The sequence below is a fragment of the Chenopodium album genome, chromosome 2, assembly GCF_948465745.1.
Source record: "Chenopodium album chromosome 2, dcCheAlbu1.1, whole genome shotgun sequence".
In the NCBI taxonomy this organism is placed as follows: domain Eukaryota; kingdom Viridiplantae; phylum Streptophyta; class Magnoliopsida; order Caryophyllales; family Amaranthaceae; genus Chenopodium; species Chenopodium album.
In genome coordinates, this window is record NC_137835.1 from 35,903,975 (window position 1) to 35,931,669 (window position 27,695).

The 27,695-nt window shown below is 33.4% G+C and overlaps 2 protein-coding genes across 2 annotated transcripts in view; both read left to right on the forward strand.

Moving 5' to 3' along the window:
- LOC145585191 (golgin candidate 2-like) overlaps nt 1-1,097 on the forward strand; it is a 36,727-nt gene extending 35,630 nt beyond the window's left edge. The window contains exons 9-10 of the mRNA XM_081641924.1: nt 489-536; nt 609-1,097. Of these exons, the coding sequence (XP_081498050.1) occupies nt 489-536; nt 609-980 (420 nt within the window). The 3' untranslated portion in view covers nt 981-1,097. The remainder of the gene's footprint in view (nt 1-488; nt 537-608) is intronic.
- A 22,002-nt stretch (nt 1,098-23,099) lies between these two features.
- On the forward strand, nt 23,100-23,765 carry LOC145571508 (uncharacterized). The gene has a single exon (XM_081630545.1). It carries the CDS (start codon nt 23,100-23,102, stop codon nt 23,763-23,765), a length of 666 nt encoding a protein of 221 aa, XP_081486671.1.
- The last annotated feature ends 3,930 nt before the right edge of the window (nt 23,766-27,695 follow it).

Genomic DNA, 27,695 nt, shown 5'->3' on the forward strand with positions numbered 1-27,695 from the left:
TATCCAATGAATTTGTGGAATCTTAACTTGATGATATACAGGGTATCTAGTTTACTACCATTCTTTCGCAATAGAATATATTTGCTGTGGGATCTCATGCTTAGCCTGCTGACCATGCAATGTCATATTCATGATTTTAGTTATAAAAGCACGTATGCAGTGATGCTCTTAAGAGTTTATCTGACATCACGGTCTTCAACCTGCCTTGTCTATCATTTGCCTTGATTTGAACTGAGTGGTATGCTGAAACTTCATTAAAAATAATAGTTGGTGATGCTCAGAGCGATCTAATTCATATTAATATGCACACATTGCTTATACCTTGGTTTGTATACTAATTGTTTAGGTTTCATATTCCATTATTTCAAGCATACCCTTTATTTAAGAATTGTACATTCTTTAACTTTTTCACCTTTTGCAGACGTTTAGTTTCTTGAATTACACTATGCTACTGGTTACGGAGTACTAATTTATTTTTGTTATTTCAGGTTGAATCACTTTCTTCAAACAAGGGAACTCTTCTTTTCAGAACTGAGGTAGATCTTTTTGTTGAATTTGCATAACATTTTAACAATGGCTGTTACACCGTTCAACATATTTGGCTACAGGCTGTTTCAAGGTTACTTGAAGAAAATAAGTCTCTAATCAGTGCGAGTGATATTTCGGGCAATTTAAGAGAAGACTTGGAAGCAGGAACATGGGAGTCAACTGGTTCTAAGCTGCGGCCAATGTTAGAAAATAAAATTCAGTCAGGGAGGCAGCACCTAGGTTCACTGCTTAGGCAGTTGGATGCAATATTTTCAGCTGGTGCAGTATTTTTAGCAAGGAACCCGGCAGCAAAGCTCTGGTCCTTGGTGTATCTTATATCCCTACATTTATGGGTTTTGTATATTTTTTTCTCTCATTCTCAATCAACTGAAGATTCCACATCCAGTTCTGTAGTATCCTTGGAGAATATCAACGATAGTATTGGTGTCTAAAATATCCATATTGTTATAGGCATTGTTTTGTTAATTGTTCAATGAGCTTGTGTATATTATCACGGTAACAAGATCTCAACCGCTGCTGGTAACCAATATATATTTTTTTCTTTTTTATTGTGATTATGTTTAGGCAAAGTAGATTGTGTGAAGAAAACATTTGATTGTATGCGATCTAGCTAGATTAGTGTTTGGTATTTGACGATGAGGAGGAACCTCGTCTTTGGTTGTTCATAAATATGTTATGCCGTATTCTGTACCTAACATGTACTAATTTTGGCGGTGATTTCAATTCAAGTGACATAATCTAGGTACATGTATAAGGGGTATATCACTCTCCCCTTAAGGGCTTGATTTGGGTATTTATACCCCGCCAAATGGATCAATGAGAGGGTGACACGTGTCGCTCGAAGAGGTGTCCAAATAGACTCCAAGATGACGACACGTGTCGCTCAGATATGCCCCCTGGGAATGGCGGCCTTCAAGGCCTAAATCCCAAGGTGAGCCGCAAAACAACGCTGCCCTAATTCCTAGGTCATCAAACCCTAGGACAAGGCACGTTTTCCTAAGACCTTATAAATAGGGAGATTCCCCCAATAATTGGGGCACTTTTGAACTTTACTTCTTAATCATTAGGTGTAGACACCTATTTGTGACTCCCCAAAACCAAACCCAGTGATGAATATCTTCCATATCATTTGATTATCAAACGAGGTGAAAGTGTGAAAAAAGTCTAGTGATGAGGATGTTTTTATTAAAATATCCCTTTCTATTTTTGAAAATATTTCTTTTCTTACCCTATTTATGAAAAACGTGCATTTCAGTTTAGTTTGGTCCATGATAAGGGTCCAATAATAGTGTAGTTGGATAGGGCAAAAGACCTTTCCAACAATATATTATAAGCCCAATTTTGATGAATAATGAGGAAGTTATGGCCAAAATACTAAACTAGGCTCGGTTTGGTTCTTATAAGCGGCCCAATGATCTAGAGGAGGGCCTATTATTAATTATCATTCCTAAGATTGATTATAGTCTTCTAGAATACTCTAGAAGGTTCTCTTAAATCCTAATGGAGTTAGGATTGATAAATTAAGTTTCAAAGAGTTTGAAATTGAATAAAACAACTCCTTTAAAGAATTCTTGTTTTGTACGAGATGGAATATGTTCATATATTATTTTCGTGCCTCATAATCTTTATCTAAATCTTATATGGTTGGATAGATCTTGAATTATCTTTATAATAATATATTATAATATTAATTCCGAGCTATAACGAAAAAGATATGAATGAAATATGAAACTCTATCCAAAATTGACACCTTTTCACTATTTCTGCCATATCTTTTTATATACAAAAAATTTTAATCTGATTCTAATTGGGATGAAAAGTAGACTTCAAGAGCATTCCAACGACATATTATATGCCTTATTTGGACTTTTGGATCAAAGGATATGATAAAAACAAAATACGCAAAAAACTGTCTTGCAACGCCAGACAACAGGCATGTCGCGCTGCGACAGACTCTGTCACACAACGACAGAATCGTGTTTTATTCCTCTTCAAACTCCGATTCTTTTTTTTTATCAAATCTGGACTATTTTCACTATAAATAGTGTCATTAGACCTCCGTTTTTTAAAAAACTCTTGTTTAGGGTAAAAATACCCTAGACACGTGGAAAAATGAGAGGAGGCCACATGTCGAGTTCAGGATGGCCCACGTGGCCTAATATCCCCTTGACACATGGCCCCCTTGGATAAATCTATGAAATGGCGGCCTTCAAGGGCCCAAATCCCAAGAAGTGCCGTAAAACGACGCAGCCCACTAAAATACAGGTCAAGTGACCTAGATAGGGGCACATTCTCCAATGACCCTATAAATAGGGAGATATTTCCCCACTTTGGGGACACATTCAATCATTTATTACACCTACATTCTCTCTCATCAGAGAAACACCTGAGCTTGGAATCCAAGCAGATCCCCACCTAAATTTCCGCACTCTTTATTCCCTTTCAAGTTACTAACTTGATCTTCGGAGGCGGAGCTCCAACCACCCGGAGTCTCCGTTGTTTTGCAGGTACAGCTCAGCCGGACCAATCTTTGTGACGTAACTCTCTCGAGAGACAAAAACACCCAAAACAACTCTCATCAAGAATTCGCTAATTCTTCTCTATCTCTAAGCGAAAGCTGATTCTCTCTCTCCCTCTTTCTAAGCCCACCCTTTCACAAACGAAATTCCGCATTCATAAGATCTAGACACACTTAGCATAGTTCGAAGTTGTCTTCGCTCTACACGTGAAAGGTTTGATATTTCTGAGGGTTTGGTGCTAAATATTTATTTCATTGCTTGAATTATTATTTTCCTTGAAGTTACTAACGTGTGTATTTTGTTATTAGAAAGAGGTACGAGACATCCAAGTTAGTGCTTTAATTGTTTTATTGATATTATGATATTGAAATCATGCTTAGATTATTACTTTGATTCCTAGTATTATGTTAGGATGTTTTATTGCTTCCTATTATTATATTTAGGGAGATTTGCTTATATCAAATATGATTTTTATGATGCTTCCTATTTTCTTTCCTAATATTCATGTTAGTATCATGTTAGGGCTAAAGCTTTGTTTTTTGTTGCTTAGTGACATGCTAGGGTGTAATACTCGAATATTTTATGATTTTATACAATATATTTTATTAAACAATAGTTTATTTTTATTTATTAAATAACTTTCCTAATCTCATATTTTTTATTTTAAAGTTCGAAAAGGTTTAAAACCCTATTTTATTTTAAATAGGACTCTCTATTATTAAGCATATATAAACTATTTTAGCCCAAGTTTTTGATAAATAAACTTTTACAGCCGTTTTGATATAAATTCATAGCTTTCTCTTAACTCCATTCTGTTCATGGGGATTATAGTAGCAGCCATATGTGCTATTAATTTTTTTAGATTCATGATCATCAATTGGTCAACTAATTACCTTTATTCCAAAAATTTTGAGTCATGCGCTGGTAAATTGGTGATTGAGCAGTAGAATGTTTGGAGTAATCATGTCATGTGCAATTGCAATATTGCGTCCTACTATTAGATCGGTAATCACACGAACCTATTTGGAGATGTTTGTATTACTAGCATATGTAATCACACTACCTTAATTAATTTTTTTTTGACTTGTTTGTTTATAAATTGTTAGTATTAATTGTACTTCGTATTGTTATGTGTAAATTTTATAATTTGTGAATTATATATGATCATGATTTATACGTATATGATTAGTGTGTGGTATTATATGATTCTAATTGACGTATTATTTTTATGGTATTGATTGATTGTGTTATTTTTCTAGGGTTTTTAATGTTGTTATTTTTATAGGGAGTATTGTTTTATCGATGTTTTAGGATTGTTAGTGCAGAGTATTATTTTTGGGTTGAGATTTGATTACATTTGGGTAACTAGTATGATTTCCCTATAAGAGTTGAGATATACTACGATTGAATCGAGTTCGAATTATTATATTATTTGGGAACATGTGCCAATATTGAGATATTATAAATTAAATTGTGAATGGTTATTTGATTGATGTATGAGATCAAAAGGTTGAGAGTATTATTTTGTTATTGGTTTGAGGCTCGACGTTATAGACCTTAGTCCTTGGCATGTTGGTAACGAGATAATGATCATGAGTTAAGAATGAGGTACAATCTTTAATATTTATTTTTCTATGGTCCCCTACAGTGGGAATTGACCTGTATGTGGTTTGGTTCAAGGTGTTTTCTAGTTATTGGGAGTATTCAAGTTTTTATAGTTGTTGGTTTTATTCGAATTACCCATGTCCAAGGCTAGGTATAGAACAACGAGCATGGCACACTTATTGGTTATGAGTTGAGTAAAGGTTCGTACTATTATTCGAGGTTGAGTTTGACAAAGGTTATTTTCAGAGTACAATGTGTAATGTAGTTTTGAGCTACATTGTTTAATTGAACTAGTAATGTTAATTATTATATAATACTCTGTATTCGGATATGTGGTGATTACTCAGCTTTTTGCTGACGTGTGTGTGTTATTTTGTGGTGCTACTTGTGTTTGCGGCCATGTCTTTTTCTTATGGTGGCCCTGCGACGATCTATTTTGGAATTTGTCCTTAATGGTGAGCAGTTAAAATTTTCTAAGTAGGTTGATCAAGTGGTCGTAGCTAAAGGAGCTCAAGTGTTACGATTAATGTGACGTCATGAGTTTATAAAGTTGTATAAATAGCTCACCTAGTTTATTGGGTTGTAATTATTGGGATTTTGTTAGCCTTAACACTCGACATGTTGTTGAGTGTGGCGGTAATACCTCCGATTTAAGTGTATGCTTCCGCAATTTTATTTAAAGGTTGTTTATATTCCCTTTATTTATTGGTTATTAATAGCTAGTAAATCGGGGGTGTTACAAAATGGTATCAGAGCCTAAACGCTCGTGGGATTTACGCAGGGATCTTCATATCCCAGCGTGGTTTGTTTAGGAATGAACCTGTTAATTAAGAGTTAGGATTAAAATTAACATAGGCTAAGCCGTTTCAAGAGTGTTTCTCTTTATATGCTTGTGCTTGTTATGTGTTATTTTTTATGTGACTAGATTGAGTTCGGGGTCGAACTCCTTTTTAAGGGGGATAGTATGTAATACCCCTAATATTTTAGTACTCTATCTATATATTTTATAAGCAAAAGTTTGGTTTAGTTTTTACTCTCATTGAAATTTACAAATTATTTATCTATTTTAAGTTTCGAGGACGAAACTTGTTTTAAGGAGGGTAGATTGTTATACCCTAATTTTCTATTTTAAGTTTCGAGGACGAAACTTGTTTTAAAGTTTGGTTTAGTTTTTACTCTCATTAAAATTTACAAATTATTTATCTACTTTAAGTTTCGAGGACGAAACTTGTTTTAAGGAGGGTAGATTGTTATACCCTAAAATTTTCTATTTTAAGTTTCGAGGACGAAACTTGTTTTAAGGAGGGTATATTGTAATACCCGAATATTTTATGATTTTATATTATATATTTTATTAAACAATAGTTTATTTTTATTTATTAAATAACTTTCCTAATCTCATATTTTTTATTTTAAATTTCGAAAAGGTTTAAAACCCTATTTTATTTTAAATAGGACTCTCTATTATTAAGCATATATAAACTATTTTAGCCCAAGTTTTTGATAAATAAACTTTTACAGCCGTTTTGATATAAATTCATAGCTTTCTCTTAACTCCATTCTGTTCATGGGGATTATAGTAGCAGCCATATGTGCTATTAATTTTTTTAGATTCATGATCATCAATTGGTCAACTAATTACCTTTATTCCAAAAGTTTTGAGTCATGCACTGGTGAATTGGTGATTGAGCAGTAGAATGTTTGGAGTAATCATGTCATGTGCAATTGCAATACTGCGTCCTACTATTAGATCGGTAATCACACGAACCTATTTGGAGATGTTTGTATTACTAGCATATGTAATCACACTACCTTAATTAATTTTTTTTGACTTGTTTGTTTATAAATTGTTAGTATTAATTGTACTCCGTATGGTTATGTGTAAATTTTATAATTTGTGAATTATATATGATCATGATTTATACGTATATGATTAGTGTGTGGTATTATATGATTCTAATTGACGTATTATTTTTATGGTATTGATTGATTGTGTTATTTTTCTAGGGTTTTTAATGTTGTTATTTTTATAGGGAGTATTGTTTTATCGATGTTTTAGGGTTGTTAGTGCAGAGTATTATTTTTGGGTTGAGATTTGATTACATTTGGGTAACTAGTATGATTGCCCTATAAGAGTTGAGATATACTACGATTGAATCGAGTTCGAATTATTATATTATTTGGGAACATGTGCCAATATTGAGATATTATAAATTAAATTGTGAATGGTTATTTGATTGATGTATGAGATCAAAAGGTTGAGAGTATTATTTTGTTATTGGTTTGAGGCTCGACGTTATAGACCTTAGTCCTTGGCATGTTGGTAACGAGATAATGATCATGAGTTAAGAATGAGGTACAATCTTTAATATTTATTTTTCTATGGTCCCCTACAGTGGGAATTGACCTGTATGTGGTCTGGTTCAAGGTGTTTTCTAGTTATTGGGAGTATTCAAGTTTTTATAGTTGTTGGTTTTATTCGAATTACCCATGTCCAAGGCTAGGTATAGAACAACGAGCATGGCACACTTATTGGTTATGAGTTGAGTAAAGGTTCGTACTATTATTCGAGGTTGAGTTTGACAAAGGTTATTTTCAGAGTACAATGTGTAATGTAGTTTTGAGCTACATTGTTTAATTGAACTAGTAATGTTAATTATTATATAATACTCTGTATTCTGATATGTGGTGATTACTCAGCTTTTTGCTGACGTGTGTGTGTTATTTTGTGGTGCTACTTGTGTTTGCGGCCATGTCTTTTTCTTATGGTGGCCCTGCGACGATCTATTTTGGAATTTGTCCTTAATGGTGAGCAGTTAAAATTTTCTAAGTAGGTTGATCAAGTGGTCGTAGCTAAAGGAGCTCAAGTGTTACGATTAATGTGACGTCATGAGTTTATAAAGTTGTATAAATAGCTCGCCTAGTTTATTGGGTTGTAATTATTGGGATTTTGTTAGCCTTAACACTCGACATGTTGTTGAGTGTGGCGGTAATACCTCCGATTTAAGTGTATGCTTCCGCAATTTTATTTAAAGGTTGTTTATATTCCCTTTATTTATTGGTTATTAATAGCTAGTAAATCGGGGGTGTTACAAAATGGTATCAGAGCCTAAACGCTCGTGGGATTTACGCAGGGATCTTCATATCCCAGCGTGGTTTGTTTAGGAATGAACCTGTTAATTAAGAGTTAGGATTAAAATTAACATAGGCTAAGCCGTTTCAAGAGTGTTTCTCTTTATATGCTTGTGCTTGTTATGTGTTATTTTTTATGTGACTAGATTGAGTTCGGGGTCGAACTCCTTTTTAAGGGGGATAGTATGTAATACCCCTAATATTTTAGTACTCTATCTATATATTTTATAAGCAAAAGTTTGGTTTAGTTTTTACTCTCATTGAAATTTACAAATTATTTATCTACTTTAAGTTTCGAGGACGAAACTTGTTTTAAGGAGGGTAGATTGTTATACCCTAAAATTTTCTATTTTAAGTTTCGAGGACGAAACTTGTTTTAAGGAGGGTATATTGTAATACCCGAATATTTTATGATTTTATATTATATATTTTATTAAACAATAGTTTATTTTTATTTATTAAATAACTTTCCTAATCTCATATTTTTTATTTTAAATTTCGAAAAGGTTTAAAACCCTATTTTATTTTAAATAGGACTCTCTATTATTAAGCATATATAAACTATTTTAGCCCAAGTTTTTGATAAATAAACTTTTACAGCCGTTTTGATATAAATTCATAGCTTTCTCTTAACTCCATTCTGTTCATGGGGATTATAGTAGCAGCCATATGTGCTATTAATTTTTTTAGATTCATGATCATCAATTGGTCAACTAATTACCTTTATTCCAAAAGTTTTGAGTCATGCACTGGTGAATTGGTGATTGAGCAGTAGAATGTTTGGAGTAATCATGTCATGTGCAATTGCAATACTGCGTCCTACTATTAGATCGGTAATCACACGAACCTATTTGGAGATGTTTGTATTACTAGCATATGTAATCACACTACCTTAATTAATTTTTTTTGACTTGTTTGTTTATAAATTGTTAGTATTAATTGTACTCCGTATGGTTATGTGTAAATTTTATAATTTGTGAATTATATATGATCATGATTTATACGTATATGATTAGTGTGTGGTATTATATGATTCTAATTGACGTATTATTTTTATGGTATTGATTGATTGTGTTATTTTTCTAGGGTTTTTAATGTTGTTATTTTTATAGGGAGTATTGTTTTATCGATGTTTTAGGGTTGTTAGTGCAGAGTATTATTTTTGGGTTGAGATTTGATTACATTTGGGTAACTAGTATGATTGCCCTATAAGAGTTGAGATATACTACGATTGAATCGAGTTCGAATTATTATATTATTTGGGAACATGTGCCAATATTGAGATATTATAAATTAAATTGTGAATGGTTATTTGATTGATGTATGAGATCAAAAGGTTGAGAGTATTATTTTGTTATTGGTTTGAGGCTCGACGTTATAGACCTTAGTCCTTGGCATGTTGGTAACGAGATAATGATCATGAGTTAAGAATGAGGTACAATCTTTAATATTTATTTTTCTATGGTCCCCTACAGTGGGAATTGACCTGTATGTGGTCTGGTTCAAGGTGTTTTCTAGTTATTGGGAGTATTCAAGTTTTTATAGTTGTTGGTTTTATTCGAATTACCCATGTCCAAGGCTAGGTATAGAACAACGAGCATGGCACACTTATTGGTTATGAGTTGAGTAAAGGTTCGTACTATTATTCGAGGTTGAGTTTGACAAAGGTTATTTTCAGAGTACAATGTGTAATGTAGTTTTGAGCTACATTGTTTAATTGAACTAGTAATGTTAATTATTATATAATACTCTGTATTCTGATATGTGGTGATTACTCAGCTTTTTGCTGACGTGTGTGTGTTATTTTGTGGTGCTACTTGTGTTTGCGGCCATGTCTTTTTCTTATGGTGGCCCTGCGACGATCTATTTTGGAATTTGTCCTTAATGGTGAGCAGTTAAAATTTTCTAAGTAGGTTGATCAAGTGGTCGTAGCTAAAGGAGCTCAAGTGTTACGATTAATGTGACGTCATGAGTTTATAAAGTTGTATAAATAGCTCGCCTAGTTTATTGGGTTGTAATTATTGGGATTTTGTTAGCCTTAACACTCGACATGTTGTTGAGTGTGGCGGTAATACCTCCGATTTAAGTGTATGCTTCCGCAATTTTATTTAAAGGTTGTTTATATTCCCTTTATTTATTGGTTATTAATAGCTAGTAAATCGGGGGTGTTACAAAATGGTATCAGAGCCTAAACGCTCGTGGGATTTACGCAGGGATCTTCATATCCCAGCGTGGTTTGTTTAGGAATGAACCTGTTAATTAAGAGTTAGGATTAAAATTAACATAGGCTAAGCCGTTTCAAGAGTGTTTCTCTTTATATGCTTGTGCTTGTTATGTGTTATTTTTTATGTGACTAGATTGAGTTCGGGGTCGAACTCCTTTTTAAGGGGGATAGTATGTAATACCCCTAATATTTTAGTACTCTATCTATATATTTTATAAGCAAAAGTTTGGTTTAGTTTTTACTCTCATTGAAATTTACAAATTATTTATCTATTTTAAGTTTCGAGGACGAAACTTGTTTTAAGGAGGGTAGATTGTTATACCCTAATTTTCTATTTTAAGTTTCGAGGACGAAACTTGTTTTAAAGTTTGGTTTAGTTTTTACTCTCATTAAAATTTACAAATTATTTATCTACTTTAAGTTTCGAGGACGAAACTTGTTTTAAGGAGGGTAGATTGTTATACCCTAAAATTTTCTATTTTAAGTTTCGAGGACGAAACTTGTTTTAAGGAGGGTATATTGTAATACCCGAATATTTTATGATTTTATATTATATATTTTATTAAACAATAGTTTATTTTTATTTATTAAATAACTTTCCTAATCTCATATTTTTTATTTTAAATTTCGAAAAGGTTTAAAACCCTATTTTATTTTAAATAGGACTCTCTATTATTAAGCATATATAAACTATTTTAGCCCAAGTTTTTGATAAATAAACTTTTACAGCCGTTTTGATATAAATTCATAGCTTTCTCTTAACTCCATTCTGTTCATGGGGATTATAGTAGCAGCCATATGTGCTATTAATTTTTTTAGATTCATGATCATCAATTGGTCAACTAATTACCTTTATTCCAAAAGTTTTGAGTCATGCACTGGTGAATTGGTGATTGAGCAGTAGAATGTTTGGAGTAATCATGTCATGTGCAATTGCAATACTGCGTCCTACTATTAGATCGGTAATCACACGAACCTATTTGGAGATGTTTGTATTACTAGCATATGTAATCACACTACCTTAATTAATTTTTTTTGACTTGTTTGTTTATAAATTGTTAGTATTAATTGTACTCCGTATGGTTATGTGTAAATTTTATAATTTGTGAATTATATATGATCATGATTTATACGTATATGATTAGTGTGTGGTATTATATGATTCTAATTGACGTATTATTTTTATGGTATTGATTGATTGTGTTATTTTTCTAGGGTTTTTAATGTTGTTATTTTTATAGGGAGTATTGTTTTATCGATGTTTTAGGGTTGTTAGTGCAGAGTATTATTTTTGGGTTGAGATTTGATTACATTTGGGTAACTAGTATCATTGCCCTATAAGAGTTGAGATATACTACGATTGAATCGAGTTCGAATTATTATATTATTTGGGAACATGTGCCAATATTGAGATATTATAAATTAAATTGTGAATGGTTATTTGATTGATGTATGAGATCAAAAGGTTGAGATTATTATTTTGTTATTGGTTTGAGGCTCGACGTTATAGACCTTAGTCCTTGGCATGTTGGTAACGAGATAATGATCATGAGTTAAGAATGAGGTACAATCTTTAATATTTATTTTTCTATGGTCCCCTACAGTGGGAATTGACCTGTATGTGGTCTGGTTCAAGGTGTTTTCTAGTTATTGGGAGTATTCAAGTTTTTATAGTTGTTGGTTTTATTCGAATTACCCATGTCCAAGGCTAGGTATAGAACAACGAGCATGGCACACTTATTGGTTATGAGTTGAGTAAAGGTTCGTACTATTATTCGAGGTTGAGTTTGACAAAGGTTATTTTCAGAGTACAATGTGTAATGTAGTTTTGAGCTACATTGTTTAATTGAACTAGTAATGTTAATTATTATATAATACTCTGTATTCTGATATGTGGTGATTACTCAGCTTTTTGCTGACGTGTGTGTGTTATTTTGTGGTGCTACTTGTGTTTGCGGCCATGTCTTTTTCTTATGGTGGCCCTGCGACGATCTATTTTGGAATTTGTCCTTAATGGTGAGCAGTTAAAATTTTCTAAGTAGGTTGATCAAGTGGTCGTAGCTAAAGGAGCTCAAGTGTTACGATTAATGTGACGTCATGAGTTTATAAAGTTGTATAAATAGCTCGCCTAGTTTATTGGGTTGTAATTATTGGGATTTTGTTAGCCTTAACACTCGACATGTTGTTGAGTGTGGCGGTAATACCTCCGATTTAAGTGTATGCTTCCGCAATTTTATTTAAAGGTTGTTTATATTCCCTTTATTTATTGGTTATTAATAGCTAGTAAATCGGGGGTGTTACAAAATGGTATCAGAGCCTAAACGCTCGTGGGATTTACGCAGGGATCTTCATATCCCAGCGTGGTTTGTTTAGGAATGAACCTGTTAATTAAGAGTTAGGATTAAAATTAACATAGGCTAAGCCGTTTCAAGAGTGTTTCTCTTTATATGCTTGTGCTTGTTATGTGTTATTTTTTATGTGACTAGATTGAGTTCGGGGTCGAACTCCTTTTTAAGGGGGATAGTATGTAATACCCCTAATATTTTAGTACTCTATCTATATATTTTATAAGCAAAAGTTTGGTTTAGTTTTTACTCTCATTGAAATTTACAAATTATTTATCTATTTTAAGTTTCGAGGACGAAACTTGTTTTAAGGAGGGTAGATTGTTATACCCTAATTTTCTATTTTAAGTTTCGAGGACGAAACTTGTTTTAAAGTTTGGTTTAGTTTTTACTCTCATTAAAATTTACAAATTATTTATCTACTTTAAGTTTCGAGGACGAAACTTGTTTTAAGGAGGGTAGATTGTTATACCCTAAAATTTTCTATTTTAAGTTTCGAGGACGAAACTTGTTTTAAGGAGGGTATATTGTAATACCCGAATATTTTATGATTTTATATTATATATTTTATTAAACAATAGTTTATTTTTATTTATTAAATAACTTTCCTAATCTCATATTTTTTATTTTAAATTTCGAAAAGGTTTAAAACCCTATTTTATTTTAAATAGGACTCTCTATTATTAAGCATATATAAACTATTTTAGCCCAAGTTTTTGATAAATAAACTTTTACAGCCGTTTTGATATAAATTCATAGCTTTCTCTTAACTCCATTCTGTTCATGGGGATTATAGTAGCAGCCATATGTGCTATTAATTTTTTTAGATTCATGATCATCAATTGGTCAACTAATTACCTTTATTCCAAAAGTTTTGAGTCATGCACTGGTGAATTGGTGATTGAGCAGTAGAATGTTTGGAGTAATCATGTCATGTGCAATTGCAATACTGCGTCCTACTATTAGATCGGTAATCACACGAACCTATTTGGAGATGTTTGTATTACTAGCATATGTAATCACACTACCTTAATTAATTTTTTTTGACTTGTTTGTTTATAAATTGTTAGTATTAATTGTACTCCGTATGGTTATGTGTAAATTTTATAATTTGTGAATTATATATGATCATGATTTATACGTATATGATTAGTGTGTGGTATTATATGATTCTAATTGACGTATTATTTTTATGGTATTGATTGATTGTGTTATTTTTCTAGGGTTTTTAATGTTGTTATTTTTATAGGGAGTATTGTTTTATCGATGTTTTAGGGTTGTTAGTGCAGAGTATTATTTTTGGGTTGAGATTTGATTACATTTGGGTAACTAGTATGATTGCCCTATAAGAGTTGAGATATACTACGATTGAATCGAGTTCGAATTATTATATTATTTGGGAACATGTGCCAATATTGAGATATTATAAATTAAATTGTGAATGGTTATTTGATTGATGTATGAGATCAAAAGGTTGAGAGTATTATTTTGTTATTGGTTTGAGGCTCGACGTTATAGACCTTAGTCCTTGGCATGTTGGTAACGAGATAATGATCATGAGTTAAGAATGAGGTACAATCTTTAATATTTATTTTTCTATGGTCCCCTACAGTGGGAATTGACCTGTATGTGGTCTGGTTCAAGGTGTTTTCTAGTTATTGGGAGTATTCAAGTTTTTATAGTTGTTGGTTTTATTCGAATTACCCATGTCCAAGGCTAGGTATAGAACAACGAGCATGGCACACTTATTGGTTATGAGTTGAGTAAAGGTTCGTACTATTATTCGAGGTTGAGTTTGACAAAGGTTATTTTCAGAGTACAATGTGTAATGTAGTTTTGAGCTACATTGTTTAATTGAACTAGTAATGTTAATTATTATATAATACTCTGTATTCTGATATGTGGTGATTACTCAGCTTTTTGCTGACGTGTGTGTGTTATTTTGTGGTGCTACTTGTGTTTGCGGCCATGTCTTTTTCTTATGGTGGCCCTGCGACGATCTATTTTGGAATTTGTCCTTAATGGTGAGCAGTTAAAATTTTCTAAGTAGGTTGATCAAGTGGTCGTAGCTAAAGGAGCTCAAGTGTTACGATTAATGTGACGTCATGAGTTTATAAAGTTGTATAAATAGCTCACCTAGTTTATTGGGTTGTAATTATTGGGATTTTGTTAGCCTTAACACTCGACATGTTGTTGAGTGTGGCGGTAATACCTCCGATTTAAGTGTATGCTTCCGCAATTTTATTTAAAGGTTGTTTATATTCCCTTTATTTATTGGTTATTAATAGCTAGTAAATCGGGGGTGTTACAAAATGGTATCAGAGCCTAAACGCTCGTGGGATTTACGCAGGGATCTTCATATCCCAGCGTGGTTTGTTTAGGAATGAACCTGTTAATTAAGAGTTAGGATTAAAATTAACATAGGCTAAGCCGTTTCAAGAGTGTTTCTCTTTATATGCTTGTGCTTGTTATGTGTTATTTTTTATGTGACTAGATTGAGTTCGGGGTCGAACTCCTTTTTAAGGGGGATAGTATGTAATACCCCTAATATTTTAGTACTCTATCTATATATTTTATAAGCAAAAGTTTGGTTTAGTTTTTACTCTCATTGAAATTTACAAATTATTTATCTATTTTAAGTTTCGAGGACGAAACTTGTTTTAAGGAGGGTAGATTGTTATACCCTAATTTTCTATTTTAAGTTTCGAGGACGAAACTTGTTTTAAAGTTTGGTTTAGTTTTTACTCTCATTAAAATTTACAAATTATTTATCTACTTTAAGTTTCGAGGACGAAACTTGTTTTAAGGAGGGTAGATTGTTATACCCTAAAATTTTCTATTTTAAGTTTCGAGGACGAAACTTGTTTTAAGGAGGGTATATTGTAATACCCGAATATTTTATGATTTTATATTATATATTTTATTAAACAATAGTTTATTTTTATTTATTAAATAACTTTCCTAATCTCATATTTTTTATTTTAAATTTCGAAAAGGTTTAAAACCCTATTTTATTTTAAATAGGACTCTCTATTATTAAGCATATATAAACTATTTTAGCCCAAGTTTTTGATAAATAAACTTTTACAGCCGTTTTGATATAAATTCATAGCTTTCTCTTAACTCCATTCTGTTCATGGGGATTATAGTAGCAGCCATATGTGCTATTAATTTTTTTAGATTCATGATCATCAATTGGTCAACTAATTACCTTTATTCCAAAAGTTTTGAGTCATGCACTGGTGAATTGGTGATTGAGCAGTAGAATGTTTGGAGTAATCATGTCATGTGCAATTGCAATACTGCGTCCTACTATTAGATCGGTAATCACACGAACCTATTTGGAGATGTTTGTATTACTAGCATATGTAATCACACTACCTTAATTAATTTTTTTTGACTTGTTTGTTTATAAATTGTTAGTATTAATTGTACTCCGTATGGTTATGTGTAAATTTTATAATTTGTGAATTATATATGATCATGATTTATACGTATATGATTAGTGTGTGGTATTATATGATTCTAATTGACGTATTATTTTTATGGTATTGATTGATTGTGTTATTTTTCTAGGGTTTTTAATGTTGTTATTTTTATAGGGAGTATTGTTTTATCGATGTTTTAGGGTTGTTAGTGCAGAGTATTATTTTTGGGTTGAGATTTGATTACATTTGGGTAACTAGTATGATTGCCCTATAAGAGTTGAGATATACTACGATTGAATCGAGTTCGAATTATTATATTATTTGGGAACATGTGCCAATATTGAGATATTATAAATTAAATTGTGAATGGTTATTTGATTGATGTATGAGATCAAAAGGTTGAGAGTATTATTTTGTTATTGGTTTGAGGCTCGACGTTATAGACCTTAGTCCTTGGCATGTTGGTAACGAGATAATGATCATGAGTTAAGAATGAGGTACAATCTTTAATATTTATTTTTCTATGGTCCCCTACAGTGGGAATTGACCTGTATGTGGTCTGGTTCAAGGTGTTTTCTAGTTATTGGGAGTATTCAAGTTTTTATAGTTGTTGGTTTTATTCGAATTACCCATGTCCAAGGCTAGGTATAGAACAACGAGCATGGCACACTTATTGGTTATGAGTTGAGTAAAGGTTCGTACTATTATTCGAGGTTGAGTTTGACAAAGGTTATTTTCAGAGTACAATGTGTAATGTAGTTTTGAGCTACATTGTTTAATTGAACTAGTAATGTTAATTATTATATAATACTCTGTATTCTGATATGTGGTGATTACTCAGCTTTTTGCTGACGTGTGTGTGTTATTTTGTGGTGCTACTTGTGTTTGCGGCCATGTCTTTTTCTTATGGTGGCCCTGCGACGATCTATTTTGGAATTTGTCCTTAATGGTGAGCAGTTAAAATTTTCTAAGTAGGTTGATCAAGTGGTCGTAGCTAAAGGAGCTCAAGTGTTACGATTAATGTGACGTCATGAGTTTATAAAGTTGTATAAATAGCTCGCCTAGTTTATTGGGTTGTAATTATTGGGATTTTGTTAGCCTTAACACTCGACATGTTGTTGAGTGTGGCGGTAATACCTCCGATTTAAGTGTATGCTTCCGCAATTTTATTTAAAGGTTATTTATATTCCCTTTATTTATTGGTTATTAATAGCTAGTAAATCGGGGGTGTTACAAAATGGTATCAGAGCCTAAACGCTCGTGGGATTTACGCAGGGATCTTCATATCCCAGCGTGGTTTGTTTAGGAATGAACCTGTTAATTAAGAGTTAGGATTAAAATTAACATAGGCTAAGCCGTTTCAAGAGTGTTTCTCTTTATATGCTTGTGCTTGTTATGTGTTATTTTTTATGTGACTAGATTGAGTTCGGGGTCGAACTCCTTTTTAAGGGGGATAGTATGTAATACCCCTAATATTTTAGTACTCTATCTATATATTTTATAAGCAAAAGTTTGGTTTAGTTTTTACTCTCATTGAAATTTACAAATTATTTATCTATTTTAAGTTTCGAGGACGAAACTTGTTTTAAGGAGGGTAGATTGTTATACCCTAATTTTCTATTTTAAGTTTCGAGGACGAAACTTGTTTTAAAGTTTGGTTTAGTTTTTACTCTCATTAAAATTTACAAATTATTTATCTACTTTAAGTTTCGAGGACGAAACTTGTTTTAAGGAGGGTAGATTGTTATACCCTAAAATTTTCTATTTTAAGTTTCGAGGACGAAACTTGTTTTAAGGAGGGTATATTGTAATACCCGAATATTTTATGATTTTATATTATATATTTTATTAAACAATAGTTTATTTTTATTTATTAAATAACTTTCCTAATCTCATATTTTTTATTTTAAATTTCGAAAAGGTTTAAAACCCTATTTTATTTTAAATAGGACTCTCTATTATTAAGCATATATAAACTATTTTAGCCCAAGTTTTTGATAAATAAACTTTTACAGCCGTTTTGATATAAATTCATAGCTTTCTCTTAACTCCATTCTGTTCATGGGGATTATAGTAGCAGCCATATGTGCTATTAATTTTTTTAGATTCATGATCATCAATTGGTCAACTAATTACCTTTATTCCAAAAGTTTTGAGTCATGCACTGGTGAATTGGTGATTGAGCAGTAGAATGTTTGGAGTAATCATGTCATGTGCAATTGCAATACTGCGTCCTACTATTAGATCGGTAATCACACGAACCTATTTGGAGATGTTTGTATTACTAGCATATGTAATCACACTACCTTAATTAATTTTTTTTGACTTGTTTGTTTATAAATTGTTAGTATTAATTGTACTCCGTAAGGTTATGTGTAAATTTTATAATTTGTGAATTATATATGATCATGATTTATACGTATATGATTAGTGTGTGGTATTATATGATTCTAATTGACGTATTATTTTTATGGTATTGATTGATTGTGTTATTTTTCTAGGGTTTTTAATGTTGTTATTTTTATAGGGAGTATTGTTTTATCGATGTTTTAGGGTTGTTAGTGCAGAGTATTATTTTTGGGTTGAGATTTGATTACATTTGGGTAACTAGTATGATTGCCCTATAAGAGTTGAGATATACTACGATTGAATCGAGTTCGAATTATTATATTATTTGGGAACATGTGCCAATATTGAGATATTATAAATTAAATTGTGAATGGTTATTTGATTGATGTATGAGATCAAAAGGTTGAGAGTATTATTTTGTTATTGGTTTGAGGCTCGACGTTATAGACCTTAGTCCTTGGCATGTTGGTAACGAGATAATGATCATGAGTTAAGAATGAGGTACAATCTTTAATATTTATTTTTCTATGGTCCCCTACAGTGGGAATTGACCTGTATGTGGTCTGGTTCAAGGTGTTTTCTAGTTATTGGGAGTATTCAAGTTTTTATAGTTGTTGGTTTTATTCGAATTACCCATGTCCAAGGCTAGGTATAGAACAACGAGCATGGCACACTTATTGGTTATGAGTTGAGTAAAGGTTCGTACTATTATTCGAGGTTGAGTTTGACAAAGGTTATTTTCAGAGTACAATGTGTAATGTAGTTTTGAGCTACATTGTTTAATTGAACTAGTAATGTTAATTATTATATAATACTCTGTATTCTGATATGTGGTGATTACTCAGCTTTTTGCTGACGTGTGTGTGTTATTTTGTGGTGCTACTTGTGTTTGCGGCCATGTCTTTTTCTTATGGTGGCCCTGCGACGATCTATTTTGGAATTTGTCCTTAATGGTGAGCAGTCAAGATTTTCTAAGTAGGTTGATCAAGTGGTCGTAGCTAAAGGAGCTCAAGTGTTACGATTAATGTGACGTCATGAGTTTATAAAGTTGTATAAATAGCTCACCTAGTTTATTGGGTTGTAATTATTGGGATTTTGTTAGCCTTAACACTCGACATGTTGTTGAGTGTGGCGGTAATACCTCCGATTTAAGTGTATGCTTCCGCAATTTTATTTAAAGGTTGTTTATATTCCCTTTATTTATTGGTTATTAATAGCTAGTAAATCGGGGGTGTTACAAAATGGTATCAGAGCCTAAACGCTCGTGGGATTTACGCAGGGATCTTCATATCCCAGCGTGGTTTGTTTAGGAATGAACCTGTTAATTAAGAGTTAGGATTAAAATTAACATAGGCTAAGCCGTTTCAAGAGTGTTTCTCTTTATATGCTTGTGCTTGTTATGTGTTATTTTTTATGTGACTAGATTGAGTTCGGGGTCGAACTCCTTTTTAAGGGGGATAGTATGTAATACCCCTAATATTTTAGTACTCTATCTATATATTTTATAAGCAAAAGTTTGGTTTAGTTTTTACTCTCATTGAAATTTACAAATTATTTATCTATTTTAAGTTTCGAGGACGAAACTTGTTTTAAGGAGGGTAGATTGTTATACCCTAATTTTCTATTTTAAGTTTCGAGGACGAAACTTGTTTTAAAGTTTGGTTTAGTTTTTACTCTCATTAAAATTTACAAATTATTTATCTACTTTAAGTTTCGAGGACGAAACTTGTTTTAAGGAGGGTAGATTGTTATACCCTAAAATTTTCTATTTTAAGTTTCGAGGACGAAACTTGTTTTAAGGAGGGTATATTGTAATACCCGAATATTTTATGATTTTATATTATATATTTTATTAAACAATAGTTTATTTTTATTTATTAAATAACTTTCCTAATCTCATATTTTTTATTTTAAATTTCGAAAAGGTTTAAAACCCTATTTTATTTTAAATAGGACTCTCTATTATTAAGCATATATAAACTATTTTAGCCCATGTGTTTGATAAATAAACTTTTACAGCCGTTTTGATATAAATTCATAGCTTTCTCTTAACTCCATTCTGTTCATGGGGATTATAGTAGCAGCCATATGTGCTATTAATTTTTTTAGATTCATGATCATCAATTGGTCAACTAATTACCTTTATTCCAAAAGTTTTGAGTCATGCACTGGTGAATTGGTGATTGAGCAGTAGAATGTTTGGAGTAATCATGTCATGTGCAATTGCAATACTGCGTCCTACTATTAGATCGGTAATCACACGAACCTATTTGGAGATGTTTGTATTACTAGCATATGTAATCACACTACCTTAATTAATTTTTTTTGACTTGTTTGTTTATAAATTGTTAGTATTAATTGTACTCCGTATGGTTATGTGTAAATTTTATAATTTGTGAATTATATATGATCATGATTTATACGTATATGATTAGTGTGTGGTATTATATGATTCTAATTGACGTATTATTTTTATGGTATTGATTGATTGTGTTATTTTTCTAGGGTTTTTAATGTTGTTATTTTTATAGGGAGTATTGTTTTATCGATGTTTTAGGGTTGTTAGTGCAGAGTATTATTTTTGGGTTGAGATTTGATTACATTTGGGTAACTAGTATCATTGCCCTATAAGAGTTGAGATATACTACGATTGAATCGAGTTCGAATTATTATATTATTTGGGAACATGTGCCAATATTGAGATATTATAAATTAAATTGTGAATGGTTATTTGATTGATGTATGAGATCAAAAGGTTGAGATTATTATTTTGTTATTGGTTTGAGGCTCGACGTTATAGACCTTAGTCCTTGGCATGTTGGTAACGAGATAATGATCATGAGTTAAGAATGAGGTACAATCTTTAATATTTATTTTTCTATGGTCCCCTACAGTGGGAATTGACCTGTATGTGGTCTGGTTCAAGGTGTTTTCTAGTTATTGGGAGTATTCAAGTTTTTATAGTTGTTGGTTTTATTCGAATTACCCATGTCCAAGGCTAGGTATAGAACAACGAGCATGGCACACTTATTGGTTATGAGTTGAGTAAAGGTTCGTACTATTATTCGAGGTTGAGTTTGACAAAGGTTATTTTCAGAGTACAATGTGTAATGTAGTTTTGAGCTACATTGTTAAATTGAACTAGTAATGTTAATTATTATATAATACTCTGTATTCTGATATGTGGTGATTACTCAGCTTTTTGCTGACGTGTGTGTGTTATTTTGTGGTGCTACTTGTGTTTGCGGCCATGTCTTTTTCTTATGGTGGCCCTGCGACGATCTATTTTGGAATTTGTCCTTAATGGTGAGCAGTCAAGATTTTCTAAGTAGGTTGATCAAGTGGTCGTAGCTAAAGGAGCTCAAGTGTTACGATTAATGTGACGTCATGAGTTTATAAAGTTGTATAAATAGCTCACCTAGTTTATTGGGTTGTAATTATTGGGATTTTGTTAGCCTTAACACTCGACATGTTGTTGAGTGTGGCGGTAATACCTCCGATTTAAGTGTATGCTTCCGCAATTTTTTTTTAAAGGTTTCTTATATTCCCTTTATTTATTGGTTATTAATAGCTAGTAAATCGGGGGTGTTACAAAATGGTATCAGAGCTTAGGTTAGATTTAATTACCACTAAAGTCAATTAGCTTAGTATGACTTTGGCGCCTATTCAATGATTTAAAATTTTAATTTTAATGACAAATTTTTTTTTATCCATTTGAAACTAAGTATGTTTTAAACCATTTTATTTTAAACAAATTTGAAATTTATTTTTTTTTTTACTTGGTGAGTTTTGGGTAGACTTAAGAAGGGAATGCATGTATACATCATACATATTTTTTTTTCTCTCTTGCATTTAATTATCACATGAAGTGTTATTTTCTTATTTATTTAACATGTTATAATTATGTTCTAATTGATTTACTTCTATGATGTGCTTGTGTTATGCTTTTTGAATGTTCGTTGCGTTGGGTTATCGTAGAAAAAGGATGAGCGACTCAGTAATCACGTCTAAAAGCGTGAGTAATGATATTAGGAACAACCCCATTGCTGTGTCTGAGGATGAGAGTGATACTCGAAATGACTATACTGCGGAAAGGTTTGAAAAGATTATGACGCCAACCAATCTAGATGAGGAAGACTACCAGTACTTACATGAGTTTAAAACAGCGAAGAATAAGAAGCATAAAATTAAAACCTACCAAAGAATGTTCCATGATTATACTCTTATTGAATTTCCAGATGAGGATGAGCTTGAATGGTTACAACCACCACCTGAAGATCCAAATGCTGGGAAGAGAGCTACTAGAAATCCAAATCCGCTCTACAAGTCAATTATTATTGAAGACTCAGATGACGAAAATGACCTTGATTTTGATGTTAATAATTACAATGAGAAGAGAGATAAGAACAGTAATGTGATACCTTGAGGATTATTTTTTTTAGGATGGAGTTAGCATGAATAAGACATTTGCCATTGATAATAGTTATTAGAACCTCATTATAGTCTGATTTGGATGATTAATTTTAATAAGTAGCTAGTGCTACATAGTTTTTATTTGGGATTGAGACCTTTATATAAGTTATAATAAGAAGTTGATATTTTATTTTCAAGAGCTTCATTTCACTTTTATTTGGGAGCAAGAGCAAGATTAATTTTTGTAATCATATATTTTTTGGGGAAATCTCTTTGTCTATAATCAAACTTAATGAGAGTGTCGCGGGATGGGAATTTTTTTTCTTTTCTTTCTTAAATTCATATAACCCTGCGTATGAATCGTGCTTATATTGTGTGGTTTTGCTTGGGACAAGGGGGTGCAATCTCAAGGTCCCCTTTTGAACCAATTTATGTGATAAATATAATATTGTGATTCAATTAATATGTGTGAATAGAATTTGGATTTCGTTTAAAATGGAGTGCATATTTATTTTATTTCAGGCGTAGAGCTAGAATGACCGAGAACGCTGCCTTAGCTGATGCTATTCGTTTGTTGGCTGAAACTGTGATCCAAAACCGGGGAGACCAAGTCGACCCCCAAGCTGAAATGTTTAAAAAGCTGGCCCAGGTTAGACCACCAGTTTTTAGGGGGGGTGCTGACCCTACTTTCCTAGAAAACTGGATTCGGGAGTTTGATAAGTTGTTCGTGGCACTCAGCTGTCCTGAGGGTATGAAAGTGGACCAGGCCGCTATGTACCTTAAGGACGAGGCTAATATATGGTGGAGAGACAATGCTGTGATCGTTAGGGACAAACCTAACTTTGGGTGGGAAGTGTTTAAGACCTCCTTGAGGGACAAGTTTTACTCCCCATTCCTGAAGAAACAGAAGGCTCAAGAGTTCATAAGCCTGGCAATGGGAAACATGTCAATCTCTGAGTACTATAATAAGTTTATGACCCTTTCTAGGTTTGCTCCTGAGGTAGTACCAACTGAAGAGCTGAAGGCTCAGAGGTTTGAGCAGGGGTTGACTGACGAGTTACAGAAGGACCTAGCCGGAAAAGTTTTCAAAACCCTTGACAAGGTGTATGAGAGAGCTGCCCATCTGTACCATCTGAATACTAGGACTGCTAGTGCGAGTGCTAAAGCTGGGGAAAAAAAGGAAGGATTTTGGGAAATCTGAGAACCAGGGTAATTTCAAGAGGTCTAGGAATGGGAACTCGTTTGATAGGGGTAAATAGAATGTTAGCCGTTCTTCCAATGCTAACAATGGGGAGAGAACCTACCACTGTAAGAAGTGTAGAAGGAACCACCCTGGGAGAGACTGTGATGGGAATTTGGTGACCTGCAGGTTCTGCAACAAGAAGGGACATAGGGAGTATGAGTGTTACACCAAACAGAGACAACAGGGAAATAGTGGGAATGGTGGGAACACCCAGCAGAGGCCTGACAGTTACAATAACCAGGGGAATAGGGGAAATGGTCAAAATGGGAAGTTTGGAAATGGTAGCAACAATAACAACAGGTCTGGCAATGGTAATGGCAACAACAACAACTCAGGCAACAACAACTTAGGCAACAACAACAATTTGTATTAGGCAAGAAACAACACTCCCGGCCGCTTGTCTGTGATGAGCAAGGGAGAAGCTGAGAGGTCCTCGGATGTAGTTACCGGTACTTTTTCTATCCAATCTATCTCTGTCAACACTCTATTTGACTCTGGAGCAGCTTATTCTTTCATTTCTACTTCTATTGTGCGCAAGTTAAACTTAACTGAATCGAGTCATGTTGATGTGTCAGTCAGTCTGCCTACGGGCAAACTTGTTCATTGTAATAAAATATTCAAAGGCTTGCCTTTGAAAATAGGAGAAGCTATCTTTCCATCAGATCTTATTGAGTTTAACCTAGGGGACTTAGATGTAATTCTGGGGATGGATTGGCTGAGTTTATACAAGGCTAAGATAGACTGTGAGATGCAGAGGGTACAAATGAGTGATCCTTTGGGTAAGAAAGTGTCCTATAGACGGTTAGGGAAGCCTAAAGGTTTTGGGATCATTTCTGCGATGAAGGTGAAGAAGCTAGTGAATAAGGGATGTCCATTGTACTTTTGCTGTGTTCAAGATTTGAGTATGAGTGACAATAGGCGGATGGAGGATGTACCCATTGTGAATGAGTTTTTAGATGTCTTTCCAGAAGAGATTTCGGGAATGCCACCTAAGAGGGAAGTTGAGTTTACCATTGACTTAGTTCCAGGAGCTGCACCTATCTCCAAAGCACCGTATAGAATGGCACCGGCTGAGATGAGTGAACTAAAGGCTCAATTTCAGGAGTTGTTATACAAGGGGTTCATTAGGCCCAGTGCATCACCTTTGGGAGCACCTGTGCTATTTGTGAAAAAGAAGGATGGAAGTTTGAGGCTATGTATTGATTATAGAGAGTTGAATAATGTGACTGTAAAGAATAAGTACCCTCTACCTAGGATAGGTGACTTGTTTGACAAACTGAAGGGGGCGAGCGTGTTTTCAAAGATTGAATTGAGGTCGGGGTACCATCAGTTGAAGGTTGCAGATAAAGACATTCCAAAAACAGCCTTTAGAACTCGGTATGGACATTACGAGTTTACAGTCATGCCTTTTGGGTTAACCAATGCACCAGCCATATTTATGGACTTGATGAACCGAGTATTTAATGAGTATTTGGATAAGTTTGTAGTTGTGTTTATTGATGACATTTTGGTGTATTCAAAGAAAGAGGAAGAACATGCTGAGCACTTGAGAACTACCCTTGAAACTCTTAGAAAGAACAAACTGTATGCTAAGTTTTCCAAGTGTGAGTTCTGGTTGGAGAAAGTGGCATTTTTGGGGCATTACATTTCGAAGGAGGGTGTATCCGTAGATCCTGCGAAGATCAAGGCGGTGAGTGAGTGGCCTACACCTAAGAATGTGACTGATGTTCGTAGTTTCTTGGGATAAGCTGGATATTATAGAAGGTTTGTCAAGGATTTTTCGAGGATAGCCAGACCCATGACTACTCTTATGAAGAAGCAGAGCAAGTTTGAGTGTGACAAGGTAAAGTCGTATCCCCTAATCAAAAATAATTACCTAAATCACTAACTACAGTAGATAGGGAAGTAGGGTCGAACTCCACAGGGAAACAAGTCTTTTTACTCCTAATTAAATATTATAATCTAAATTATTTAAGTAACCAATATTTATGAATGAATAAGAAGCTAAACTAAAAAGAGTAGGAATAGGGAGAAAATAATATATGAAAGGATCTAGGGCATAGGTTCACCAATAAATAATACTCCGGGGTAAAATAGGGTAATCAATCATTGACATTGCATAAATAACATGATTAACAGGCTCTCGCAATTTATTAACCAACATAGACCTAACAGGCTCTCGCAATTTACTAGATCTAAGTTCTTATTAAAAATAGCCTTTAATATCAAATTAACATCTGCTCGATTCATCAATTTAATATTGCTATACTTTTACAAGCTGCAATTGTAAAACATTAAAACAATCCAATAAGAAATCATCATGCAATACCAACAATCAATAATAGTCAATCATCAATGCATCAATTAACCAGATTGTAAAGGGCTCTCGCTACTTATTACAATCACACAATTAATTTACCGGTATTAAATCTCATCTCTCGAATCTTGACTTAACCATTTATAAATTAACTTGCCTATTAAAACTAGACCTAAACATTAATTCTCATCTCTCGATTCTTGAATCAATATTGTCAAACTCATGCATAAAAGATAGGCCTAATCTAATCACAGAGCATTAAATCAATCAATAGGAAATTAATCTAGCATTGATAATCAACAACAATAATTTACCCCCTTCATATTATTTATTAGATCCCCATAAACCCTAGAAATTAAACTACTCACACATAATTAAATATAAACTAAGCAAAGCAATAAAATAAATCATGATCAAAGGAATAAAATAAATAACTAAGATTAAGGGAAAAGAAATCGTCACCAAAATAAATCTGGAATTAATCAAAGAAATAAGAACAAAGGTTTAGGGAGAGAGTTTAGAGAGAGAAAACTAAGTAGAGAGAGAAAGTCTAAGAGAAAAGATTAAGAGAAGAAGAAGGGGTAGAAGATCGATTCCTAAAAATCCGTACAAAAACGTATTTAAACAAAACTAAGAACAACTCCTAATTAGAAACTAATTGCTCGTCTAAAAACACCTCTCCAGAAACACGCGCCCGATCGGGCGCGCCTTTTTGCCAGTGCTCCTTCTAAGTTGCCGCGCCCGATCGAGCTAGCAGCTCACCCGATCGGGCGCGCCTTCCCTTGATGGCACTCCCACACATCCGCCCGATCGGGCGATTGCTTGCCCGATCGGGCCCGGTTTTTATCTTCAAGGCTTTGGACTTCGATTGGGCTAGATTTCTCGGCCCAATCCATATTTCCTCTCGGGTCTCGAATACATGGTCCAATTGCCTCGCGATCCAAATAACCGAGCCCTTAATCACCGGCTCGATGGCTCTAACCGGCCTTGGGCTCCATAAGTGGTCGTGTTCTTCCAATGCTCGTAGTCGCTTCATAAAATCCCGGGAAAATGCTCCAAAGGTGCAATTCCCTGCAAAACTCAACCAAAACTACGAAAACACTAGAAAACACACATTAGTAATAAAAGTGGCCCAAAAGGGCCAAAAACACTACTAATTATGACCAAGGGACGGGGGTAAAACACTATATAAAATAGACATATCAAACTCCCCCAAGCCAAACCTTTGCTTGTCCCTAAGCAAAGAGCTCATCAATGAACATATAAAACATACTTCACCCCAATCAACAAATCAAAAGCCAACGATTCAAGGTAAAATTAAACAAACATGCTTCGACGTCAATCAATCTTATTCATCTAATCACCCTTCCTCCCCAACAATTGTCAAGTAGAGCAAACCACAAGAGCATATAGAATACAAGACTAGTGCTCACACACTCGACTCTCATTTATGTGGCGAGTAAAGAATGTACTCGATCGCTCTCCACCCAACCCCTTTAATGTGAACAATGCCCTCCCAACTCACACTCTCGTGTGTATAAAAACATTGAACGCTCATCCTACTAGTCGAC

Coding starts and splice junctions, on each gene's coding strand:
- LOC145571508 (XM_081630545.1), top strand. CDS start 23,100: ATGACCGAGAACGCTGCCTTAGCTGATGCTATTCGTTTGTTGGCTGAA.